This window comes from Lipophrys pholis, assembly GCF_963383615.2.
Source record: "Lipophrys pholis genome assembly, chromosome: 10".
Classification (NCBI taxonomy): Eukaryota; Metazoa; Chordata; class Actinopteri; order Blenniiformes; family Blenniidae; genus Lipophrys; species Lipophrys pholis.
In genome coordinates, this window is record NC_137640.1 from 17,550,393 (window position 1) to 17,573,753 (window position 23,361).

Sequence of the window (23,361 nt, forward strand, 5' to 3'; positions counted from 1 at the left end):
ATTGGATTATCAGGATTTCTGTAGAACCTCAAGATGACAGACCATTAAATTCAGATGCAGCAGGAAAACACTGAAAACCTGCAGGGTTCAGAGTCTCGGGTGCTCACTTCTGTTCACAAGTCTTGAGGCGTTGTGTCCTGGCACTTTAGTGGTGGTATCCATCCCCCCCGTGTTTGCAATGTTTACCTGCTCCAACACACTGGAATCTAATGAATGTGGACCTGCAGAATTCCTGATAACAATCCAATCATTACTATCAGGTATGTACATGAGTATACACAATGAAACCATTTACGTCCGTGACCCTACAGAACCAGAATTCAAGTCTTTTGCTATACACCGATTTCCTGTACTGTGGTTTTTGTGATCAGTAGGCCTACAGTAGTTGAAGCCCTTTGTGTGACTGAATAGAAGAGCTGAACGGCAGACACGGTAAAGTGCTACTGTGGACCGGAGGCACCCTGATTAAAAAAAACAAATGCTTCTCAAGCACATAAACACAGACTAAGACCGGCAAATGTAAAATAAAGAACAATTCAAGACATTTTAAACTGAAACAATGACACCATTTAGAATGATCTAAAGTAGTAAAATGTAAAGCTCAAAGTAATTATACAGGTGGTGTCTTTTTTTTTTTTTTCTTCAATATTTAGAACAGGTGAGACTGGGCTGCAGTCTTCTTCAGTGCTCAATTACTGTGTTGCTACAAGCTGGTTTTAGTATTTGATTGCTTCAGATGTCATATCTTGTATTAAAGGGTTTTAATTGAATGTAGAGCGACATAGTATAAGCAACATTTCATTTTTCTCTGGCTTGGAGGTAAATCAGAAGAGACAATTTGGGGTATCCAGTACATCTGTGCTACATTAGATTTCATACCCTGAGGTTAAAGTCCATCAATTTATCTCTCTGCTCATCTACGTCCTATATTTGGTTCAATTATTCATCCCTCACATCACTCTTAAACAAAATAATCATACTCACTTATGCCAACATGGATTGTATTTCTTAAACTTAAAAGTATGGTGCAAATAATTTCCAAGACCCTGTCACACCACTGTGATCCTCATTCACTGCTCGTGTCAGACTGTCACAGTTATGTTGGAGGAAGACATTTCCTTTACCTGTGTCACCACCTCTTGTCAGAGCACTGGCCTCCACTTTTCATCCCAGCTTATGCAGCAATTTTTTTTGTCTGTGAACCGAGACTCACAACAAACCACGAGGGGACATGAAGGCCCTTCGGGTGCCCAAAAGGAGGTTAACACATTCTTGCTGAAAAATAAGACAGAGGAAGAACGATCCTCTGTTCTCTAGAGAGGGTGTCTCCAGTGTAAAGGGACTGTGGTGATTTTACAGACATTGGCTTGTCCTGCCACCATCTCCATATGTGCATGTTTGTCAGGTGGGGCAGGTTGTGCTGGTTGATGCGTGCCCATGTGCAGGAGGGCCGCTCCACTGCTGCCTCCCACTCCGCCGGGTCAGTTATCTGAGTCAGCATGCTCCTTCTCCGTGGAGGACAGTGTCCCGTGAGAGTGGGGGCTCCGCACTGACATGGCAGCCAGACTAAGGGTTTGAGATGGCTGGGGCGAGGGGGGGCGGCACCTACTGCTGCTGTTGGGGTCTGGGGATAGACACGGCGAGAAGGAGTCGCCGTTCGGCTCGAAGCCTAACTCCTCCTGCTGGGAAATCTCTGGGTCAGAGTCCACCTCCTCCTCATTCTCCTCCTCTTCTTCCAGAGTGATATCAAACTGGAACTTGTCCCCTCCTCCTGAAGGGATGGACCCTCCTGCTTCTAAAACTCCACCTGTACACCTCACCTCACATTGGGGCTCCTCAGAAAGGGGGGGCGAGGGGCTGCGGGGGATCATGCTCTGATACCACTCTCTGTTGTCCTCCAGCATGTCAAGGATGTCCTGGGCATCAGGGTGCACCAAATCAGCCCACGTCTCCCAAAGAGGGTGAACAATGAAGTCAATGAACCCGACCTAATCACAAAAACAACATTTTAACCAATACAAGCATAAGAAAAATATGGTGCATGTATATAGAACATGAGGGGAGTTTTAATGGGAATGAATTCTATTACTTTTTCATGTTACACTACTTATCAAGTGGTTCCATGCAAACAAAGACCCAATCACTTTCGGACAAAAATAACTGAAACAAAATACAGCAATGTCATATGTTAACTGCACTGTGATCAATGCTGCTGTTTGGGAAATGACTGGAAAGGTATCGTAAAAGTCAAAGTGTGTGTGGTGAGTTACCTGGCTCTTCTCTATGGAAGCGTTGTGTTTGTCACACATGGGGCTGATCTCCATGCCCTTGTCCCGTTCTCTGTCTCCTTGAGTGAATAACTCCATCATGATGCGGTCTGTCCACTGGCGGTAAAGCTCCAGTGGTTTGGTTGGGTTGCTCAGGTCAGCACAGTGGACCATGTTTTGAAGAACCTGGCGGAGAAAACAGACTCTGCAGATGTGATTGACGTTATGGGATGTAATGCAATAGTGATGCTTTGTTCAGAACTATATAAATCATTTAGTCTCACTATGAACAATAGTGTATATTTGAATTTTTACTTCACCATACAGAGAATCTGCATGGATAACTCAACATTTCAGTTTTTGGCTAGCACAGCCTCTGAAGATGAACTTTTACGTACATGAAAGTCATTCAATCATCACACAGAAGTTTCAATACAGTTTGTAATTAGTGAACATTCTATTAAAAAGGATGTACTGATTATGGCCACTGTAATTAGTGATGCACCAAACATGCACATAAGACATTTCTATAATGTATTGAACATGAAAAGAAAGTCCCTGTTGTTGATTATTCAATAGAATAACTGTAAAACCATGTGGGATGAATACCAAATATCTTTCTGCATTATAGATGAATAGTTGCTTCATTTTATGAAATGGTCATGTGATGAATACTTCACTGCTCACTTTGTAAATTGCAATGTCAGTGGGAGAGGCTCTAACCTGGATGCGGTCAGAGTAGTTGTCTAGCAGCAGTTCTCCATTACTCGTCACCTTCTTAGTCTCGACCATTGTCTTCATGTCTGCCAGGAAGTTCATGTGTTTGGACATATCTGTGGCCAGCACCTACAGAGTGCACACACATGCAGGGGCACACACACACACACACACACACACACACACACACACACACACACACACACACACACACACACACACACACACACACACACACACACACACACACACACACACACACACACACACACACACACACACACACACACACACACACACACACACACACACACACAAACCTGTTGTCACTGACATGTTTACGTGTGATTACATAGCAGTAAAATGCAGTGATGGTGATTGTATTTCAGTATGTATCTGACTAAAATTGGACTAAAGCCAACGATTGCAAAGCAAACACACACGAGACTTCATGTTCTACAGGTTTGTTTAAATATTCAAACAAAGCAGAGACTCACAAGTACATTTGAACAACAATAAAGTCTCTATTCACATTGCCCATTAAGCTGATGTGGGACTAGAAAGGCTTCACCATGTACAGATACTTAAACTGACAATGACAACAGCAAAACACATACACATTTTTTTACTACTTGAAATCAAGATGTTATTTATTGTAATAGCAGCAGCTTTGTGTGTGTTTATTTATGCCTCTCTGACATGGAGATTTAAGTGTAACTAAAACTCTTTGCAGTAATGCTGGGACCAAAGTGGAGCCTCTCACCATGTCGATCACCATCTTGCGGAGGATGTCTCTATCTTTCTTTTCGAGGTTTTGAAAGATATCACAGTTGTCCTCTTGGAGCAGTTTAAAACCTACAGCAAGGTGATGGTTTTCCAGCACTGAGGCGTCGTTGTACATCAGTGCTAGCTCAGAACCTGGAGACACAGGTAGGTGCGCCTAAGTGTTAAAGCTGAGAAAAAGGACATCATTATATTTATTCTGCTTAAATCAGTTCTGATTTGGTCTGTGTAGTGGACCAAGGTTCAATCCTTCTCCCTAACATTTTTTTTCTCTCCATAGTTTTCATTATTATGATTATTCTGATTGTTATTATCATCATTATTATCGTTATCATTATTGTTATTATTATTATTATTATTTATTTGAATAATTTAACTGTGAAAAATTTTGATCAACCTTGGTTGTTGTTTGAAATGTGCTATTGAAATAAAGTTGGTATGGTATGGTATGGTATGGTATGGTATGGTATATCTCCCTGAGACTACATTGATTATATCTGTATGATCCTTGTTGTTTTCTCAATCAAAAAATATGTCTGTGTTACGATAGGCTCCAACCTTTTGTGCCTTTAATTTGAATGAGGCTGTTATATAAGATGGATGGATAATTTGATTGTCTTTGTCAGCAAAATAGTTTTTTTTTAATTATCTCAGCCTTAGTGCAAAGATTTCCAAATTGTATGAAGATGGTGGTGCAGCAGCTATTCTTTTGAAAAAGCATCACTGATGTTCTGCTGTTTTTCTGTTTGTATGTTTGTATGTTGTTTTTTTATTTACTTTAGAACTGTTATGATGACCTGTTGAAAACTAGGTTTTACATGAAGGCTGAGTTCTGGAGAGAGAACCCACTTATGAATGCCTTAATTTCATATCAGTAAACACGTGAGTGTTTTAACTTCTGTCAGCTCATCTTGGGAATGTGAGAAGAAGCCAGATAAACTAAAGACAATGCACAAAGGCACAGGAAGAACAAGCAAAGTCCACAGTGAAGGGTGCTGACCTGGTTTTGAACCTGGACCTACTCGCCCTGAGTCTACAAATATTACCACTTCACCACCAAACAGTAAGAAAACGTTAACTCTGTCCTCTTAGTTTAATATTGTGACAAAACATCGTTACAATCGTTGTTTATATCAAGCCTGCTGTGGTAGTTGACAGGAGAGACCAGAGAGGAGCTTACTGGTGTTTATGAGGAACTGGTTTGAGACGCCTGGATGGTCGACATCATGGATGGCACTTGCAAACAGTGCAGCCAGAATCTCCAGGTCTGTGAACACCGTCTTTGGTGAAAGAAAAACAAGAGCACATTCAAACAGATGGGAAACTGACTCAGGTTCTCTGAGTAGCCAGTCGATGTCTAATATCGTCCTAAGTGAGTTCAACCATGGTCCTGGAGGGCCACCGTCCTGCATGTTTTAGATACCTGCGTCAACACACATAAATCCAACAATGACGTCTTCATCAATCTTGTGAAAATCCCAATAAAGAGCCCCTCATTACAGTCAGGTATGTTGCTACTTGGAGAGACCAAAAATCACGTAGGACGGTGGCCCTCCAGGACCAGGATCCAACACCCCTGATCCCAAAAGGTTTTTTGAGATTAGTAACTTGATGCAGGCTCCTCCACTTACTTCTAGAGCTGGGGTGGACAGGAGGACGTGGGTGGACTGCACCACATCGGCTGCATGGATGTTGTTGTGGTAAGCTACGTCTGCGTGGTAATGGTCCTCTAAGGTCATCATGAAGGTGATGAAAGTGTCACCTGGGATCTTAAAGGTTTTAAGAAGCTCTCGTTCCTGTTCAGGTGAGAAGAGGCACATGAATCACAAATAAATGTGTTTTTCTCTTATATGAAAATGTTCAAGCCAACTGTTGTTTCTGATAAACAGCTCCAGTATGTCCACGTCGCTGCTTGATGTTATATAGTTGTTTTGTCCATAAATCTTCAATTAGATAGTTGAATAACGGACGTCACAGTGACTTTGAAATATCAAGATATTTGCCTAATAAGGAACCGTAACATGAACTAACAAACTTTTTTCTGGTTCTGAACATACTTCTTTCTTTTAAGCAGATAAATTGTTTACCTGGAAGATGGAATACATGATCACTGTCAGAGGGCAGCCTCCTGAATATTCTGCTATTTTAAAAACATCAAGACCCCAACGATTGATCCCTTCAATTTCCTGGAGAAACAGAACAGCACACGTGAAGAAAAACGTTATGACGCCTCAGTATGTGTGAGAGTTTCTTTACATAAGTCAGAATGTATTTGATGTGAATGTAAACCTGGGCCAGCAGGCTTTCATGCGATGTCTTGACTCCAAAGCGGGGGATGCAGACAGCCGGTAAGTTCGGGGTTTGTGTGACCTTTTTCACACCACTTATCTGTGACATCGGCCTATTCTTCTTCTCCTTAGGAGATGGGGACAGCCTCGCCACGTCATCTTTCTCTGCAATGTAAAGACAAACATCCAAAGTTGAGGCCAAAAAGAGATATTTTACCATTTGAAAACACGAGACAATGGGCGAAACAATATATTATTGTTCCACTATTAGAATTTAAACCATACTTCATTTCAGCATTTATTTTATGGCTTCATTCCGCACATTTTTATATCTTAGTAGTGTTAAACTTTACATTATCAAAACAGGTTGCTTACATTACTTTAAAAATTTTAGTTTTAGAAGAATATTCCTTTTCTAACATCAATGCGTGCCTTGCATTGAGTTGTAAAGGTTAATAATTCAAATGAACACTACAAAGAGCAACTTTAGACAATATAGACAACTTTAGACAGGAAACATTATTGACAAAGATTCAGTAGAGAAGATATTTATAGCACATGTAACAAAATGAGAGGCAGTGAACCAGAAAACACGCTAAAACGCAGAACCGGAGAAAGGAAACATTTTTCATAATCCTGCTTTCATACAGTCATATTTGTAGCATTAACTGGTGAGACGTGTCTCAATGTTTCATAATGAAAATTGTTACATTGTTGTGAAAAAAGAGTTGATACTACAGTACAAAGGAACTAAAGTAAAGGAGTTCCCCTTCAATTTGTTCTATTTCTAAGTTTAACCTCTCATTCTTATCATGATATTTTATGAGATTTGATAAGCTGGTAATTTTTACACACACAATAGTCAGAATAATTTGCATAATTAAGTGGACTGTGTTTGCTCTGTGATGGACTTTAGGCCACTTCAACCTTGAGTTGGTCAAAGCTGTGTGTGTGTGTATATATATATACACACTTACATACATACAGTATAGTATAGTATATGCAATATATATATAGCCGTATATATTTTAACAGACAAAGAGTGTTACATACGGTCAAACTTCATTCACCTGCAAAAAATGATCTACACAACTTTACTTTGTCTCCCTTACACAACCGTGCACCCTCTGCAAAGCCATCCAATTATTAGTCCCACCACCTAAACTCAGCACGATGGGGACCTGCTTCTTTGATTCTACCAAAATCAGAACCTCTTTGTGGGTTCAATCAAGAAAATTGAAAACTGCAGTTAAAAGTCATCATCCTGGAAACTTTTGAAACAAATCAGGAAAGTGGAGGAGGAAAAACAACAAGCAGGGATGTTTCAGTGGAGGATAGATGGACACGTGGCCAAGAGACGTCTTGAGTTGGACCCACAGGTGAAGCGCAAGAGATGGGGACCCTGACACACATGGGGAGGCATGAGAATATCAGAGTTGGAGGAAAGGGGATTAACCCGGCGTGAGGCAAAAAGATACTGATCAAAAAATATGAGATGGTGTTGGGAATACTTAAGTTATATCAGGAATAGCGTGTGCGTGTGTAGATATATATATGTAGCTTGATTGTAATTGATTGTGTGTATTCCATCCATCTTGCTTCTGTATGCTGTGATGTCCTTTTTCAATTGGTACAAGGTGACCTTGAATGTCACAGAAGAGTTTTTCAAAAAATAATATCCAAAAATGTATAATTACCAGTTATGCTCATGAGTCTCAAACCAAAAGCCAATTATTCTCAGCATGAAGATATTCAATATTCCATCAGTGGTATGTGGATACTTTTCATTAAATTAGGCATGACTCTGTGCTTTTTTGCAGCATTAAATCATACTGGACTTGACAATACTTTAATAACACACTTAAGATCTTGAAAACACCACAAATATTTAAATGGACAGACATTTTCAATAACCTTTTAGCTTAAGTGCATAGCAATATATTTGATCTCAAAATGGATTTGAATTTGAGCGATGTATTTTAAAATGTAGAATTTAGTTAGGGCTAAATAACAGCAGTAGAAAGCAAAGGATTATGGGTAAAGACCATCAGTTTCTTTACAGCTACATATAATTTTAGGCCTTCATGAGAAAGTGTGTTCCATGTTTCTCCCAAAGGTAGATTTGAAAAGGCATCATGTTTACAGGTTGGAGTTTTTGTAATCCTTGAGGCAAAAACGGTGTCTTCAGCGACGGTATCGACACAACCTCATGATTAGTTGACATAAAGGTGACGCTCCAGCAGGCACGGCTGTGTTGAAAATGACTCATCCGTTTTGGTGGGGAGAAAAAAAAACAACATTTAAAAAATATAGAGAAGAGGAAAAATACAAAAGGCAAAAAATAAATAAATAAAAAAATAAAATAAAAAATTCTGCTCCCGTTTTGACATCAGACACCTTGTCTCACCTCACGTCCACATTTTTGGCTTAATATTCCATTCCATCCCCTGCAATTTTTCTTAGCATGGCAGCAAGGGCTGCTTGAGCGGCATCCACTGTCTGAGCTCAGATACAAGCGCCACACCACCATATCGATGCACAACGACCTGAGTGGCAGCGTCACACGAGTCGCTGTCTGGCCTCTCTCACCTCTCTCACATTGCCTCCTCTTCCTCACACTCAAAACCATGGTGTTCATTTCCAAACGCAGCCAGGCTTGAAGCCGAGGCGCTCATCTCAAAACGGCATCCGAGTGTTGGCTCCATCCTTGTTCGGCTGGACCATCCTGCCAGAGGGGCTGCTGAAGACTGAGCCTGCTATCAATGCAACACGCCGCTGAATAATATTGCACCCTGTTGCTACGACAACGCCACACAATGTGTCCGGGAATGCTGCGTGCTTGCCGCGCCTCCTTCTGTTTTTGACGAGGAAAAATCCTCACCTTCTCCATCTGCCCTCGTAACACACAATCTCCTCCTCCTTTTCTCCTTTAGAAAAAAAGCTGCTTTTCATTTCCTCGGCTTCAAAAAAAAATCCCCACATCCTTTCCCCCCCCACAACGCTTCCTCCTTCTCCATTTGAATTATATTCTATCTTTTCTTTTTTTTTTTTCTGGTGGACCATCTGTACTTATATTTATACCTTTTTTCTGTTGTTCCCACTATAAATATCCCCAAATTATTTAGTTGTCAAATTGTTTTAAATTCATTGCTTAGTCCTTATTCTTTTGCCTTTTTAACTTGAAAAATCCTATTTAGGGTTCTACTTTCTTCTAAATGCCCTGCCTTTATTACTTTTAAGTACCCTTTTCTCAACATTCTTCTCCAAACCCAATTTTAAATACTTTCTTCATTTCATTATTTTATTTGGGAGACTCGTCTGTTTTCCATATAACACAGCAGTGCATCTAACGAACCAAGCTGGCATGTTGCTGTTATGCAGATAAGACATCGACACGTCTGCCACTAAAAAGAAGGCGAGTTTACAAAAGACACTATTCTCAAGTATTGTGCTCCTAAAACATTTCTACCAATGAAAGGACTGAAAGATAAAAATGACCGTCTATAACACTGAAGCACATTGTTAATTATTTATTAAGTTTTTTCCAACTAATTGTTTTTAAGTTTCATTTTTCAAGTTCCAAGTCTTTATTATTTAGTCATCAGATTTACCAAACAAACCGGCAGCTGTTGGCACGGGTCTTTGAATGCCCTTTTCAAAGCTTTTTAAGCCACAAGGTCCTTTCACTCTACTTTTCCAAACGTTAAAACTCACCCAGGAAGGTGCTGGCAATGAACTCCGACACCTGATTCCCCGAGCGGCTTGCCTCCGACAGCTGCGTCAGCTCGCGGTTCAGCATCTTCTTAAACTGTGAAGACACAACAGTGGTGAGTCCCAGTGGGTTGCGGGCACACAGAATACATGTGAAGCACAGCCAAACATCAGCAAAGGCATATATTGACCTGCTCCGCTTCATATTCTGTGGAAAATATAGGAGTGGGTTTTTACAAACACTTCAATTGGTGATAACTTTTCAAGAAATGTATCTTTAATAAAACATTTCCCATCGAACTGTTTTCTTATTGACCTGTAATTTCATACTGTGAAATGCAAATGCTGAATCAGAATGAATATAGGATGAAAAAGATCTCCAGGTGCAGTGACATAAGAAATACAGGCATAGATGTGAGCACTGGTAAAAATGTGTTTAAATAAAAAAAGTTGATAAAGCTGGTCGGTCTACATCAAACTTAACTGAGAAATATTCAGCAAACACTCAGATCAGCATTGACCTGATGGATCAAATTCTAAAATCAATTTATGTATGTAGCACATTCATGGACAACAACTGTTGTCTGTCATGGACAAGATCAGACAAAGACCAGATGCACAGCGGTCTTCGCAGGTTAAACGTTAAGCATCAAATAAAGCAGATCAATTTCAGAAAGAAGTAAAGTCACGTAACAGAAAGAGTTGTTTCAATATTAAAAGTGTTTTTATGTTAAGATAGATAGTTTATCTGGGTGTAAAGTAAATCAACAGGAAGTAACTAACACACACACACACACACACACACACACACACACACACACACACACACACACACACACACACACACACACACACACACACACACACACACACACACACACACACAGGTTAATCAGGATGATGTTCAGAGCATATTATATTCTACATTTATGATGCGGTATGATCATTTTAAAATGTTTTTGAGTGTGTGTGTGTGTGTGTGTGTGTGTGTGTGTGTGTGTGTGTGTGTGTGTGTGTGTGTGTGTGTGTGTGTGTGTGTGTGTGTGTGTGTGTGTGTGTGTGTGTGTGTGTGTGTGTGTGTGTGTGTGTAAAAGGAGCCTGCAGTTCAGAATTATCTCTATTTACTGATCTAAGTAAAGAAAAGATTCAGTATTGAGAACCAAATGATCTGAAAACACATTTCTAGTTTGGTTGTAAAAAAGACTAAAACAGCAGAGTGCCCGTGCAAGGGAAAGTTGTTGTTTTTTTTGTCAAAAGTGTTCACCGTTTCCCCATTGAATTTTATCGCAGCAATATTTTCCACACCGATTATGTAACAGCTTCGGCACGTGGTGACTAAAAGAGGAGGGAGGGGGTCTGGCTGACAGAGTGATGCTGGGGTTTGCATGGCTACTATGTGACACACATATGGAAGCACACAGACACAAACACTCTCCTGTAGTTACACACTAAAATATCATTGGTCTCCTTGTTTGTTTTTACTGGAGCCAGCAAACATAACTGGATCATCTGTCAGCTTCACTTGCACACACACATGCATGTTTACATGCAACACATTCCTATACAGAACTTCTGTTTACAACGTCACAACACCAGCTTCATCTAACAAGCGTTGTCTTCGTTTCCTCTTTCTTCACACACGTTCAGCTTGTGTGCAGATTCAGTCCCGAGTCAGACCCGACAGGGAGCTCACTCAGCATTCGGCTCCCTGCGAAGGCTGCACTGCTGATCAATAGATCCCATTGTAAACAAGGGGAGCCAGCAGCGCCCCTCGTAGCTCACCTGTCTGAGTCTCCTGCAAAGATAAACCCATAACACCGATGCAGGCATGCCAACCCCAGCATGTTGAGGTCAGTGATGGGAAAATCCAGGTTTGCCCGCTGAGTGAGCTGCTTTGAATTCTCCCACTCAGTCTTCCTTGTTCAGCTGGGACCGTCTGAACACAAGCATAAGCCCATTCGGAAATTAAAGTTCCCGCAATCCCAAGTGTCGTCCTGGAAATGAGGGTGGGCGTGTTTGGTTTAATGGTGGGAAAAGCTTGAGATGTTGGTAAAGCTACAGGAACTGTGACTGGAGTCTCTCATACAAATACTGTCACACGCTATCAATGAGGGACAAACCGAGGGAGAGGCTGTGAGGAACTCCACTCCCCCCGCCCTGCATGCCCTCTCTCCTCTCTCCAATTACATTTGTCTGGATTCAGGGGCCGGGTGGAGGACAGCGATCTGATTGGCTGACTGTGGGATGGAGGAGGTTTAAGTCGAGCAGTCAGACAGCAGAGAGCGGCAGAAAGGAGAGATGCTAATTAACTCGTTCAGGGGCAGGAGGAACCATTCATCACTTTTCCTGTTTTCATTCACATAAATACCAGGACACCCTTTGGTGGACTTTGATGGGTGAACACTGAATACAGCAAATACACACACACACACACACACACACACACACACACACACACACACACACACACACACACACACACACACACACACACACACACACACACACACACACACACACACACACACACACACACACACACACACACACGCGCACACAGAAAAGACAAAAAAAAAAAAAGGATCCTCCATATCAGAGATTCGTAGATGCTTTTGCCAGAACCCCCCCACCCTGAATATTTTGGTTCCTATTTATGAGAAGAAATTATTTCCAACTAGAAATAACATCTTGTCCTTCTGTGTTTCTGGACAAAAATGTTACACTGACATCTTTATCTGTGTTACATGCCACTGCGATTCCGAACCATTCAAATGCACCAGGTCATCATAACATAAATTCAAAGAAAATGTGATTAATAGATCTGCACAACCGTGTTTGATACAGCTGTAATGCTCACATGCCCATTAAGCATGTGATATGCAAACAGCAATAACAGTGATAGCAATGCTCGGTACGTGTTCCAAATTATAACCACACATAACTGCACTGTGTTTGTTTTTTCTCTAAACAATGTTGAATGCGTAGAGCATAGAAACACAGTTTATTGTAATTCATATAGAACTTGTTGATATCACAGCAACAATAAAAAAGAGGTTCATTGTGCAATTTGAATTCCTATTGTAGTAGCTTTCAGCAATGAACATTATGGCCACTTCAGCTTTGCTCCAATACAAACCCACCTGACACAACAAAATGGTGAAGCACTGCATTAATATCAAGAGTCAGCATGAACGTTTCTCTAAATATTGTGCGACTACAGCTTCTATTGGATCAGGCCACGAAGGTCAGCCTTCATTTCTTCTTTATGCTCCGATTATCCCAACCAGCTGAAGCGGATGGGTGCCACTAGTGAGTTTGATTTATACTTGTTAAAATTGAGTTTTCCTTAGAGGACTTTGATACGCTACAGCCAATCGTTATCTGGTCTATAAGGTTTGGGGATTATAAGAAAGTAGTGCTATAGAATGGTTACCTAGTGCGATTGTGTCCTATTTCAATTAATCAACACTTACTGTATAGTGTGTCTGACCTTCAGTATCCAGACCTTATTTTGGATCTCCGTTGACCTTCTGCAATGTGGGGGTAAATGGACTCTGCTTCTGGCCTTCTGCGTATTCATGGACATTTTGGATTTTATATGGACTGACCTATGCATGTAAATATACCTCTGTAATCAACCTGCTGCCTGTATTGAATTGTTTTTGTTTTCAATAAATTGAAAAAAAAGAAAAAGAAAAAAAATCCCTCTACGATGCCTTGAAATGAGGGCGTGTCCAGCTTCACCTCACCTTATCAGATGCCATCTCGCTGACTGATTGTCTTGTGTGCATCCTCTCCAGCTTGCTCAGACACCAGTCCATCTCCTCCATCGTCTGTTTCACCATGAGCTGGTACGCGTCGTCTGACAGGTCTGTGATCCAATTAACATTTCAAAACTGGGACTTGTTTGAAAACAGGCAGATTATAAATGTACCTTCATCTTTTACTTTATCTAAGGAATTCCATAATCTCAGTTGACATTATATTTGCATGCAACAAACTAATTTGAATTTCTATCATACTGATACATCTGGTTAAAGGGACAATTTTAATATTGTGAAGATTCACATGACTGATTAATTCATGTTGGATTCCAAACAAAAACTTTCTTTAACACGCCAACATGAAGAGATAAAACTACTGACCTGGATGAGCCGGATGAGGTGCTGCTGGCTGGCTGCTGCTACCTGATGGTCGCCTGGAGAGTAGAAAAGGTATTGGCAGAGGGATCTAAAGCACTGAGCAGTCGTCATTCATCCTGCGTTGTTCCTACATACCTGTTTGATACATTATCTTGTGCACCTGTCAGATAAGCAAACTTTGCCTTCACAGTCTGTAGACTGGCAAGGATCTAAAAAGAAAATATCACAGGGGTTATGCAAAGACCCCAGACATTCTTTTAGGTCATGCTAAAATATCCTGGGTATGAATCCAGTTTTTCAGTCTTATTACTTATAGTCCAGTTCTCCTAGTGTTTTGTCAAATAATGGTCAAATCTTAATTTAATCCATTCTATGATCATAATGACATAAAATGTGAACAAGGTCTTTTTGATGATTTCATGGTGGATGTTGTGTGTCTTGACTTTCATAGCAATACAGTGTGTCGTACTACATTTATATCTTAATTGTTTGTAAGACACAGAAATTGCTGGTGAATGCAAAACAAAAGGTTGTACATAAAATAATTCCAAGACTACCCGACATCTAGTATTAAATGGAAACTATATCCAAACATTTGCATCAACACTACTAATGCGAGCCGGTATGCCGACGTAGTTTTTACATCAATTTAGACTGTTTTGTTACACTCATATTACTCTTTTAACTTTCTTATGGCATAAGAGACAATTTCGTTTGCATCATAACAGTTGTTGGTATTGTTACACTTATACACTTATACACTTAACACTTTGACAAATAAATTGTACTCCTGTCCCTGAATGCACTTTCAACATCAACATCAAGCACTTGCTGCTGCTTAATAGCTTGTTAGTTACTAAATAGCTCGCGGGACTAAACTCTTTAGTTTGTAAAGCTTGTGATGGGAACCATTTACAGATAAAGACCAGATGTTTGTACTGATAAAGAACATTTGAGCTTAGCGGAGTGACCCTTGGTTCATAATACTACAACGATGGTTAATTTTATACCACTGTACTTAATCATGGTAACTCATTCTAGACACTGCATTTACCAGGTTCTTATTGCGCATTGGAAAATTCCATTAGGCTAAACTCAAGTGAGGCGCTGACCGAGTGTGAATAGGGAACAGAAATCAAACACGAAACTTCATTAAATGAAACAAAAGCGATTGTGCTTTTTTTTTTTTTGACTTGCCCATTAATTAAAAAGGCCGGTCTCAAAATGCACGGAAATGTCAACAGCAACACACAAATCTGTAAGTCAGACTCACCTGTGCAAACGGAGTCACTATCATCATGTCTTCTACACGCCTGCACAGAAGAGTAAATATGTGAAAAAGAAGAAACGCATAAAAACCTTAACACACCCAGGAGATTGTCTTTTGACAAGTTTCTCTGTGTTGGTCCCGGTTAAAAGCCAAAGTTAACAAACCAACCATGTGGATCAACTGTTTCAGATACCTGACGCACAGCTGATTTACATGGTTTCACTGTTAACAGGCCTCTGAAGAGGGTGATCGCCGTCCATATCGACATGAAATCCTGAACAAAATTTAAATCCTTAAACACTCGTCAAATTTTACAACTTCCACTGCAAAACTACCAAATTTCCTCCAGATACAGGTTCACAGCTTCAGAACATAAAAAAGAAGGGAAGGCTAAAGGCTGAATATTATGTTGTTTCACTGGTGGTAAAGGATGAAATCATTTGAAAAACCCTTACAAACAAGGTACTTTGGCAAATGTCTTTTTTAAAAGTCCTTTTTTCTTTTCCAAAACACTTGTGAATGTCTTCATGTTGTTATATCCATCATTGTGTTTCAAGATTTAAATTGTGAATTGTTAACATTCCTGTGTATTTACTTGTGTGTTTATTAAATCTATATGGAAATGAAGACTTAGTTTACAGCAGGAATACATTCATGAACCAAGCTTTGTTTTTATTATTATTATTTTGTTGCAATTATCTTCAGTCATTCATATCTGTGTGTGATTTGAGTATATTTGTGAAGACAAGCATTATTTTATCATAATAAAAAAATACAAGATGCACAATACATTTTGTTGCTTCTTCTATGTGTATTCATTCTTTATTCTCCATGGCAGGGGAAGCAAAAAGACAGATCATGGAGACGAAGTGAGAAGTTAAAAAAAACAAAAAACATTACTCACGCATCACTGGCGGTTGATGAGTTGCGAGACATGGTTTTGTCGTCGTAGTCAGAGTCGGAGCGGTACAGAAAGGACTCACGTCGCTGACTGTGGGTGATGTTTCCCCCAAGTGCTGCCCCAGAGCTTGGGCTAGTCTGAGCGTCCAGTGGACTTCGACCCACCGACAAGCCATTCTCCACATCAAAACTACAAGGAGAAAAAAATGAAATAATAAATATCTCCCTGTCATGTGCTTTTAACTTATAATTAGGTAAATAGGCTGAACTTCAATTTCTTGACATGTTTCATTTCATTAGTTGACGTGTTGAAGTAATTAATGAGGTGTGCAATGACTGCTAGTTTCACTGCACAGTGGTGTAATGATTGGCAATGAAACGTAATTTGGTGGGGGGGGGGGGTTTTGTTAAGTCAAAACAATGAAAGCAATTGTTTAAAAAAATTAACACATTGATAATACAAGCAGATAAAAAAAAGGCATGATTGGGTTATAGAATATAAAAAAATGTGTCCCTCTGCTTTGATAAGGATTTCAAAACACTTGACATGATAAATGTCAACACCTAACTGATAAATAATATAAATACTGGGGACAGAAAGCTATTCCAGTCAACCATTCTACCTGTTAAATATCTGCATAAATATGCTGGCAGCAAACTAAGCAGCACTTTGTGGATACAAGCGAATGAGCCTGTGTGTTGTGAAGCTTGAACAACCGACCGCAGCATACAAGGAGCAGTGATAAGAAATCACAAGAGAATGAAAAGCCATTTCTGCCAGTAGAGCATTCAACAGCGCAAACAGCCATTATTGATATTATCCCAGATCAAAACAGGTAACCTTGAGATAACTGACAATCCACAATAAAACAAAGACGTGCGCCATTTTTTTTTTTACTCCTGTGACTTTGTGTGACGCACAGTCAAAACCCGACACCCACATTTTAATAACTCACACAGTAAGCGCTTCAGCATTAAACACAACCTGGATACGCAACATAAGAGTTGCTGACATTATGCAACAGTGTGTTATTGATATGAACAGAAAAAAATGATTTTGACCTGTACATGTAACTTTGCTTAAATGTTTCAATTCAACTCCTAAAAACAATCCTGGCCCTCTTTGATCTGACTCACATTCTCACAGCCAAATCAGCTGCATGCTCCGGCATTGTAAAGTTCACACAATAGATTACATTTCACCTGAAATGTCTTCATGAATAGAACCTGATTATTCACAATATACTGCACACAGAAGAGCAAAAGAAGCTAAAACCAGTGTGAGCAGAGGAAGGCGAGACTTTGAAGCAGGAGCAACATGAAAACCAGCTTCTTCTCCACCATATTTCAAATTCAGCATGTTCCACATTTCCCTAACAAAGACTTCCTGCGAGACGGACAGCCTCAATGACAGAGTGATGTTTGTTTATATATACAGACGCAGCCTGAACATCACATTCGTCAACCATTACTTTTATTTGAATAACTGAACAGTGCATTAACATATATTGATGTGTTTTTATCAATTGAGTCCATCTTCATTCATGATCATCCCCTCCTTCCTTCCCTGGTCATAACAAAAGGAAACAGGGCACCAGACGAGCAACGGAGGGCTGCAGCTGTGTCTATTCTTAGCTCAGCCTGCCTCCAGCAATGATAGTGCCTGATAAATGAAAGATGGCCATTATGCAATCGATGCTGAATGAAACAGCCCCAGTTCATAGAAGTAGAGAGGGAGAGAGACAAATGAGGACGAGTAGGAGGAGGAGGAGGAGGAGGAGGAGGAGGGTGGCCGGGAAGGCTGAAACCACCACGGTGATGCATTCAGCATCTCGTCCTGATTGGTGTGACACGGTGGAGGAAGGCGGGGATGTGGCAGCAGGGCTTACCTTAAGGATGACACCCCACCACCACACCACCTACGCCAAACCCCTCATTCCCCCTGGCTTGGTGTAGCCGACTGTGACGAGGCTCCATCAGAAGAGACCAGTGACGTCAGAAGATAAAAATAGATCAGCCTGACAGGAAAAAGGGGAACTGGGAGACTTATGACGGTGCTTACGTAGATGCTCCCCTCCTCCTCCTCCTCCTCCTCCTCCTCCTCCTCCTCCTCCTCCTCCTCCTATTCTTCCACCTTTCCAGACAGACTGCAGATCATTTCTCTCCTCTACCCGAATACATTCTTGGAGGATGCAGTTTGAAATTATACAAACTGACTACAGGTATATTATATGCACAGGTATATTACCTCCATTATTTTATATTTAGTCAAATCTTTCTCTCAGGATGTTGGCCAAGGACACTTGAGCAATAGGATAGTCAAATGTCCTTAAAAGCAAACTAGTGGAGGACATGTCAGAGGGGGACCATTAAATGTTTCTTGCAGCAAATTTAGGCTGCACCTTACAGGTTTGTAGTCAATGTGAATGACCAGTTTTTAATGCTAAACTGTTAAATAATTAAAAATTTAGATTTCTTATGGAGCTGAAGTTCCTTCAATGATTTCTTGAGGATTTCAACCGGTGCTATCTAATCATAGTTTTAGCAGTTCACTAATCCTTATAAGGTAAGACATTAGTATAATCCTGCTTTAACACACCTGACTGTACTGACTGGCTCGTTTTCAGACATTTTGCAGAGGTTCATGATGACACATTAATTTCAATCACATGTGATGGAGGACAGACTTGCCCTCCAGGATCAGGAATGGAGACTGGAGACTTTGTTTGGATCAAGTGACACTAAACAAGGCACATGTGTACCCAAAACCGATCTCTGGCAAGGCTGTGTTCATATCAAAGTCTCCATCAAATCAGTGGTGCAATACACTGACTGGATACTAACTATAGTTTACTGCAGTATTCGATACAACAAATTCCTGCATAGCAGGCCATCACACAAAATAGGTGACAGGGAAACATCTCCAGTGGCAATAATAACAGAAATGTATGTTGAGGTTAGCAAAAGGTTTCTATACATTTGCTACGTCACGTGTCTCCCAGTGTCAACCACATCATGGACTTTTCATGAGCTCTTTTTCTCTACATTCTTAGACTGTGGCGTTCATTCCCAAGCCTTCAGTCCTCTGATGGGGGGACAGCTCCCACTACTGAGGAAAATGAGGCACTGCAACCATAGCAAATAAGTCCTCTTTATTTACACAGCAGAGAAATATTCATAAAAATGATTAATAAATATGAGAGAAGCTTAATTCTATACCTTCAATGGGTTAATGTGCACTATTTCTTATTATGCAGCAAAATATGATGTTCTAATACCACATTGTTCAAGCAAAGCGAGAGTGTGCAGAATCCTGTGCAGGTATCAGTCTCCATATACTCCTAACACAAAGAACAACATTCAGTCAACCTCAGAACTACATGTTTGACATTGACTTAACAGGAATTTATTTAGAAGGGGGAGCAAGTTAACAATTAACATGAAATGAATAAAACTATGTCTTCTGAACCTTCTGACTGTGCTTTACACTAACACCAAATAAAGTAAAAACTAATTACAATATCACACATTATCCCCATCCGAACTACACATTACCATACTTACCCACAACTTATCAAACAAAGAACTAAGGAAGCAGAAGATAAGATTTCTGTACATAATATATAAAAGGAATATGGGACATATTAGATACTCTTATCAAACATGTTTCTAGACAACACAGTTATCCTCAATACTTCATTGATAATACAAACATAATGATTCTTTATTGCTAAACAAAAAAGGATAAGATGGAAGAAATTGTTAATAGTTTTAACAGCTTCTTCATATTATAAACAGGAATCTAAGCTCAATGCTCCTTACAGCAGTGGAGGTAAAAGAAACAATAGATATTGTAAATAAATCTAAATACAAAATGTTTAATGACTATAATGGAATAGACATGGAAACTGTTAAAATGATACTTGAGGGAATTTCAGAGCCACTAACATACGTCTGTAATTTATCATTAAAAAACTGGTAAATGACCAAATAAAATGAAAATAGCCAAAGTTGTGCCGCTGTATAAGACTGTGGATAAACACCACTTCACCAATTACAGGCCTGCCTGTTTCTCTGCATCCACAGTTCTCTCAAATTTTACAAAAAATATTCATTCACTGATTAGATAAATTCTTAGACAAACATAACATTCTGACAGTCAATATGGATTCAGGTCAAACAGTTCAACATCACTGGCATTAAAGGAATCAATTGAGGAATTTACAAATGCTATAGATCAAAAAAGTTTGCAGTAGGAGTATTCATCGATCTCAAAAAAGCTTTTGACACGATAAACTATGACATATTAATCACTAAGTTAGGGGGCTGTACTGGAGAAGGGATTTACAGTTAAAACATGGGAGGTTTTGCACAACAACAAAGTCATTTTCTCTTTCAATATGTGGAGTGAGATTGTGGAAGAGATTGGAGGTGGAGCTCGGGCAGCGTCCAAACACAGCCCAGCTCAAAACAACAGTACAAAACAATGGTGTTCACAAAGTACAGGGAGGAGGACGGGGCTGTAAACACGGGTGTAAGGACCATTTATTATTTATTTATATTTACTATTTTCTTCTTGTGGTACATATGGTAAATACATACATAAAAAAAACTACAGGGGCATGAATGACTTCTTCCTACTCCTTTTCAGATATGTCGGGCCATTATTTATTTAGTTATCTGTAACTTATTTTTTGCTTGCTTTACTCTGTTATGTTTGTTTGTGTTTTTATTTTTTGTTTTGTTGTTGTTCCCACAAGTTCGAAATAAACTTTTCAAGTCGAATCAAATCAAATCATAACAATAATCAATGATTTGTTTTCATTTAAGTTGGTCTGAGAACCAGTAACTGCCATAGTTTGAACTTATACTGGATATACAATCACAGGTAACGTGCAAATATCAGTGAATTTAATTCTTCTAATCTCAATTAACACATCTGTGGCTGACGGGGAACAACTGATAATAAAACATCTTCGTGGGTTGCAGAATAGCCTGTGAAAGATACTCAAACAAATTACAATGGAAAAAATATATAAAAGTTTTATGTCTGAGTATTATCTGCAGAAATGACAGAAAGCAACCTTTACAAAATAAACACGTAACTCCAAAATGCATCTTTCCTACTTGAACTGTGACTACCACGACGTTTTCAGCTGAGTGACAGGCATCGGCCTTTTAAAACAGCGAGACAAGCAGGCTGGCGTCTTGGTCAGAAAACAGAGTACACAGGCTGACCTTGGTCTGCCTCCTGCTTCCAGTATTGTTCTCTGTTTCTCTGACGTACAATACAGCTCCCTTTTCTCTCTTTAACTCCGTTTTAGTAAACTTTCCTCACACAAATACATCCCCTAACTCCCACATCCTGACTCCTCAGTTTGTTCCAAGGATGTTGCTCATCACCATAATCGAAACAGACAAATACTTTCTCGAGTGACTTAAAGTTAGCAGTTTAAAATTCCTTTCTAGCTTAACAGGTATCGTGAAGAAATATCCTGTGTTTGTGTGTTGTGTCATTAACCAGTCAACCAATCCAAAACACCTATCAGGTGACGACATGCATACATCGCTCAATGTTACATGAAGGCAAAAGTCAAATTTACTTCCTTTTTGTAGTTAAAAAAAACCCCATTCTATTTCAAGATTGATAGAACTGTGCTGAACACTTCCCACCCTAACTGATCATGAATTTAAAACAAACTTGTAATCTGACACACAAAGCATTAAAAACTGAAAACCAATGTAAGGTTAGCTATCCTTAGTGGCAAATATCACATGGGTTACAGTAAATTTGATGTTCACGCCCATAACCATCGTCAGCTGAGAGAGCAGCTGGGGTTGTATCATCCTTGTGAAGTCTTTTCAAAGAGGAAGTCTTCGCAACTGGACAACAATTTCAACCTTGCCCTGGGAGATGCCAAGTAGGACCAGTTCCAGTTGTTCTTACACGCATGTTTGTGAAGTGCTCATGGGAACCGAGGCCCGGGGATTTAAGGAACTTTCTGTTACGTATGTGAGGTTAAATAACAACCATGATGTCCAGATGTTATTTGACGGGGACTGACACAAGCCCAGGGGTCAAAGGTCAAACGACACGCATATACACAACATGCCCCCCCTTGTTTTCTTTCCTCTTAGCGTGGGAATTGGCTGAGGGGCCTCAAACATCAGACAAAGAAGGAGGCGAGAGGTGAGAAGGGAATCAGGAAACTGCGTGTGGACCCAAACAGCTCAGAGAACTCATGGCAAGGAAAAGGCTGCACTGCGAGGACGTTGGTTGGAGAAACCAGAAACATTTTTTTCTTTTTTAATTGCATGTAGACAATGGTACCAACTACAGGTGAGCATATGACGATTGTGTTTTTTTGTTGTTGTTTTTTCCCAATATCAGGAATCAGAGGTTCATAATATAAAAAAACAATAAGAGAAAGATCAAACTAATTTACACTTGTGAATAGATTATTCAATTGGGACGAGTTGAAACCATAAAATATAGTGCAAATCATGAGTAGAAAAAAAGATGACAATTGAAAGCTATATATAAACGATAATAATCATAATACAAGTGTCCATATTTAATGGCCACGTAATCTCTAACTCACCCATCAGGTGCCGGTCCATGTAGATGTATGGAAATGAGAGTAGAGAGTGATTTATTTACATTACACATCAAGCCTATTGCACATTTGATCAGTGAGCAGCAGAAAAACAACTAGATTCCCCCAATTTGTGTTGGTCACGTTAGCAGGTAGTTACCACACATACTAATACTGGTTAAAACAATTTTAGAAAAACAACAAAAGAAAGGCGTAAACTTTTGTCTTACTTGAAACAGAGCAAAGAGGGCTATCGCGTGAACTCCAGGCTACCATCAGCATTTAGTGAACTTTAAAATACTTATCCTCTAATACCAACAGAGCACCGCAAACTGAACTATATAGTGCTTTTAAGTTGTTCTACTGACTGGCCCAAAGGGGCTAACTTTGGGACCATTTCGAGTACAACAGCAAGATAGTACACTGTAAGTACAGTGCTTAAGACCTGGACACTCGAGGGCAAGATAGGACTTATACTGCACATATTATATAATTATTTAAAAAGCTGAATCTATCTTAGTATTCAACCAGTGTCTTCTCCAGAGAGCATACGCCTCAGAAAAGTGTTTTGTTCCATCTCAAAGCACCTATATAGAGCCATCTTTAGAAATCTTCTCAAAACACTGTTATTTCTGTCCCTGTACTGCTCTGTGTTGGACTGCTGCACCTCCACAAAGAGCCTCTCAC

At 39.8% G+C, this 23,361-nt stretch overlaps 1 protein-coding gene across 4 annotated transcripts in view; it reads right to left on the reverse strand.

Moving 5' to 3' along the window:
- Positions 1-643: 643 nt before the first annotated feature.
- LOC308115580 (3',5'-cyclic-AMP phosphodiesterase 4C-like) overlaps positions 644-23,361 on the reverse strand; it is a 100,157-nt gene continuing 77,439 nt past the window's right edge. For all 4 annotated transcript variants that reach the window (XM_080473151.1, XM_080473150.1, XM_080473152.1 and 1 more), the window contains 14 exons: positions 16,083-16,268; positions 15,182-15,221; positions 14,044-14,117; positions 13,912-13,964; positions 13,516-13,637; positions 9,770-9,863; positions 6,057-6,220; positions 5,855-5,953; positions 5,399-5,563; positions 4,948-5,047; positions 3,748-3,902; positions 2,991-3,113; positions 2,271-2,453; positions 644-1,988 (listed from right to left, as the gene is read on the reverse strand). In XM_080473151.1, the coding sequence (XP_080329277.1) occupies positions 1,482-1,988; positions 2,271-2,453; positions 2,991-3,113; positions 3,748-3,902; positions 4,948-5,047; positions 5,399-5,563; positions 5,855-5,953; positions 6,057-6,220; positions 9,770-9,863; positions 13,516-13,637; positions 13,912-13,964; positions 14,044-14,117; positions 15,182-15,221; positions 16,083-16,268 (2,065 nt within the window). In that variant the 3' untranslated portion in view covers positions 644-1,481. The remainder of the gene's footprint in view (positions 1,989-2,270; positions 2,454-2,990; positions 3,114-3,747; positions 3,903-4,947; positions 5,048-5,398; positions 5,564-5,854; positions 5,954-6,056; positions 6,221-9,769; positions 9,864-13,515; positions 13,638-13,911; positions 13,965-14,043; positions 14,118-15,181; positions 15,222-16,082; positions 16,269-23,361) is intronic.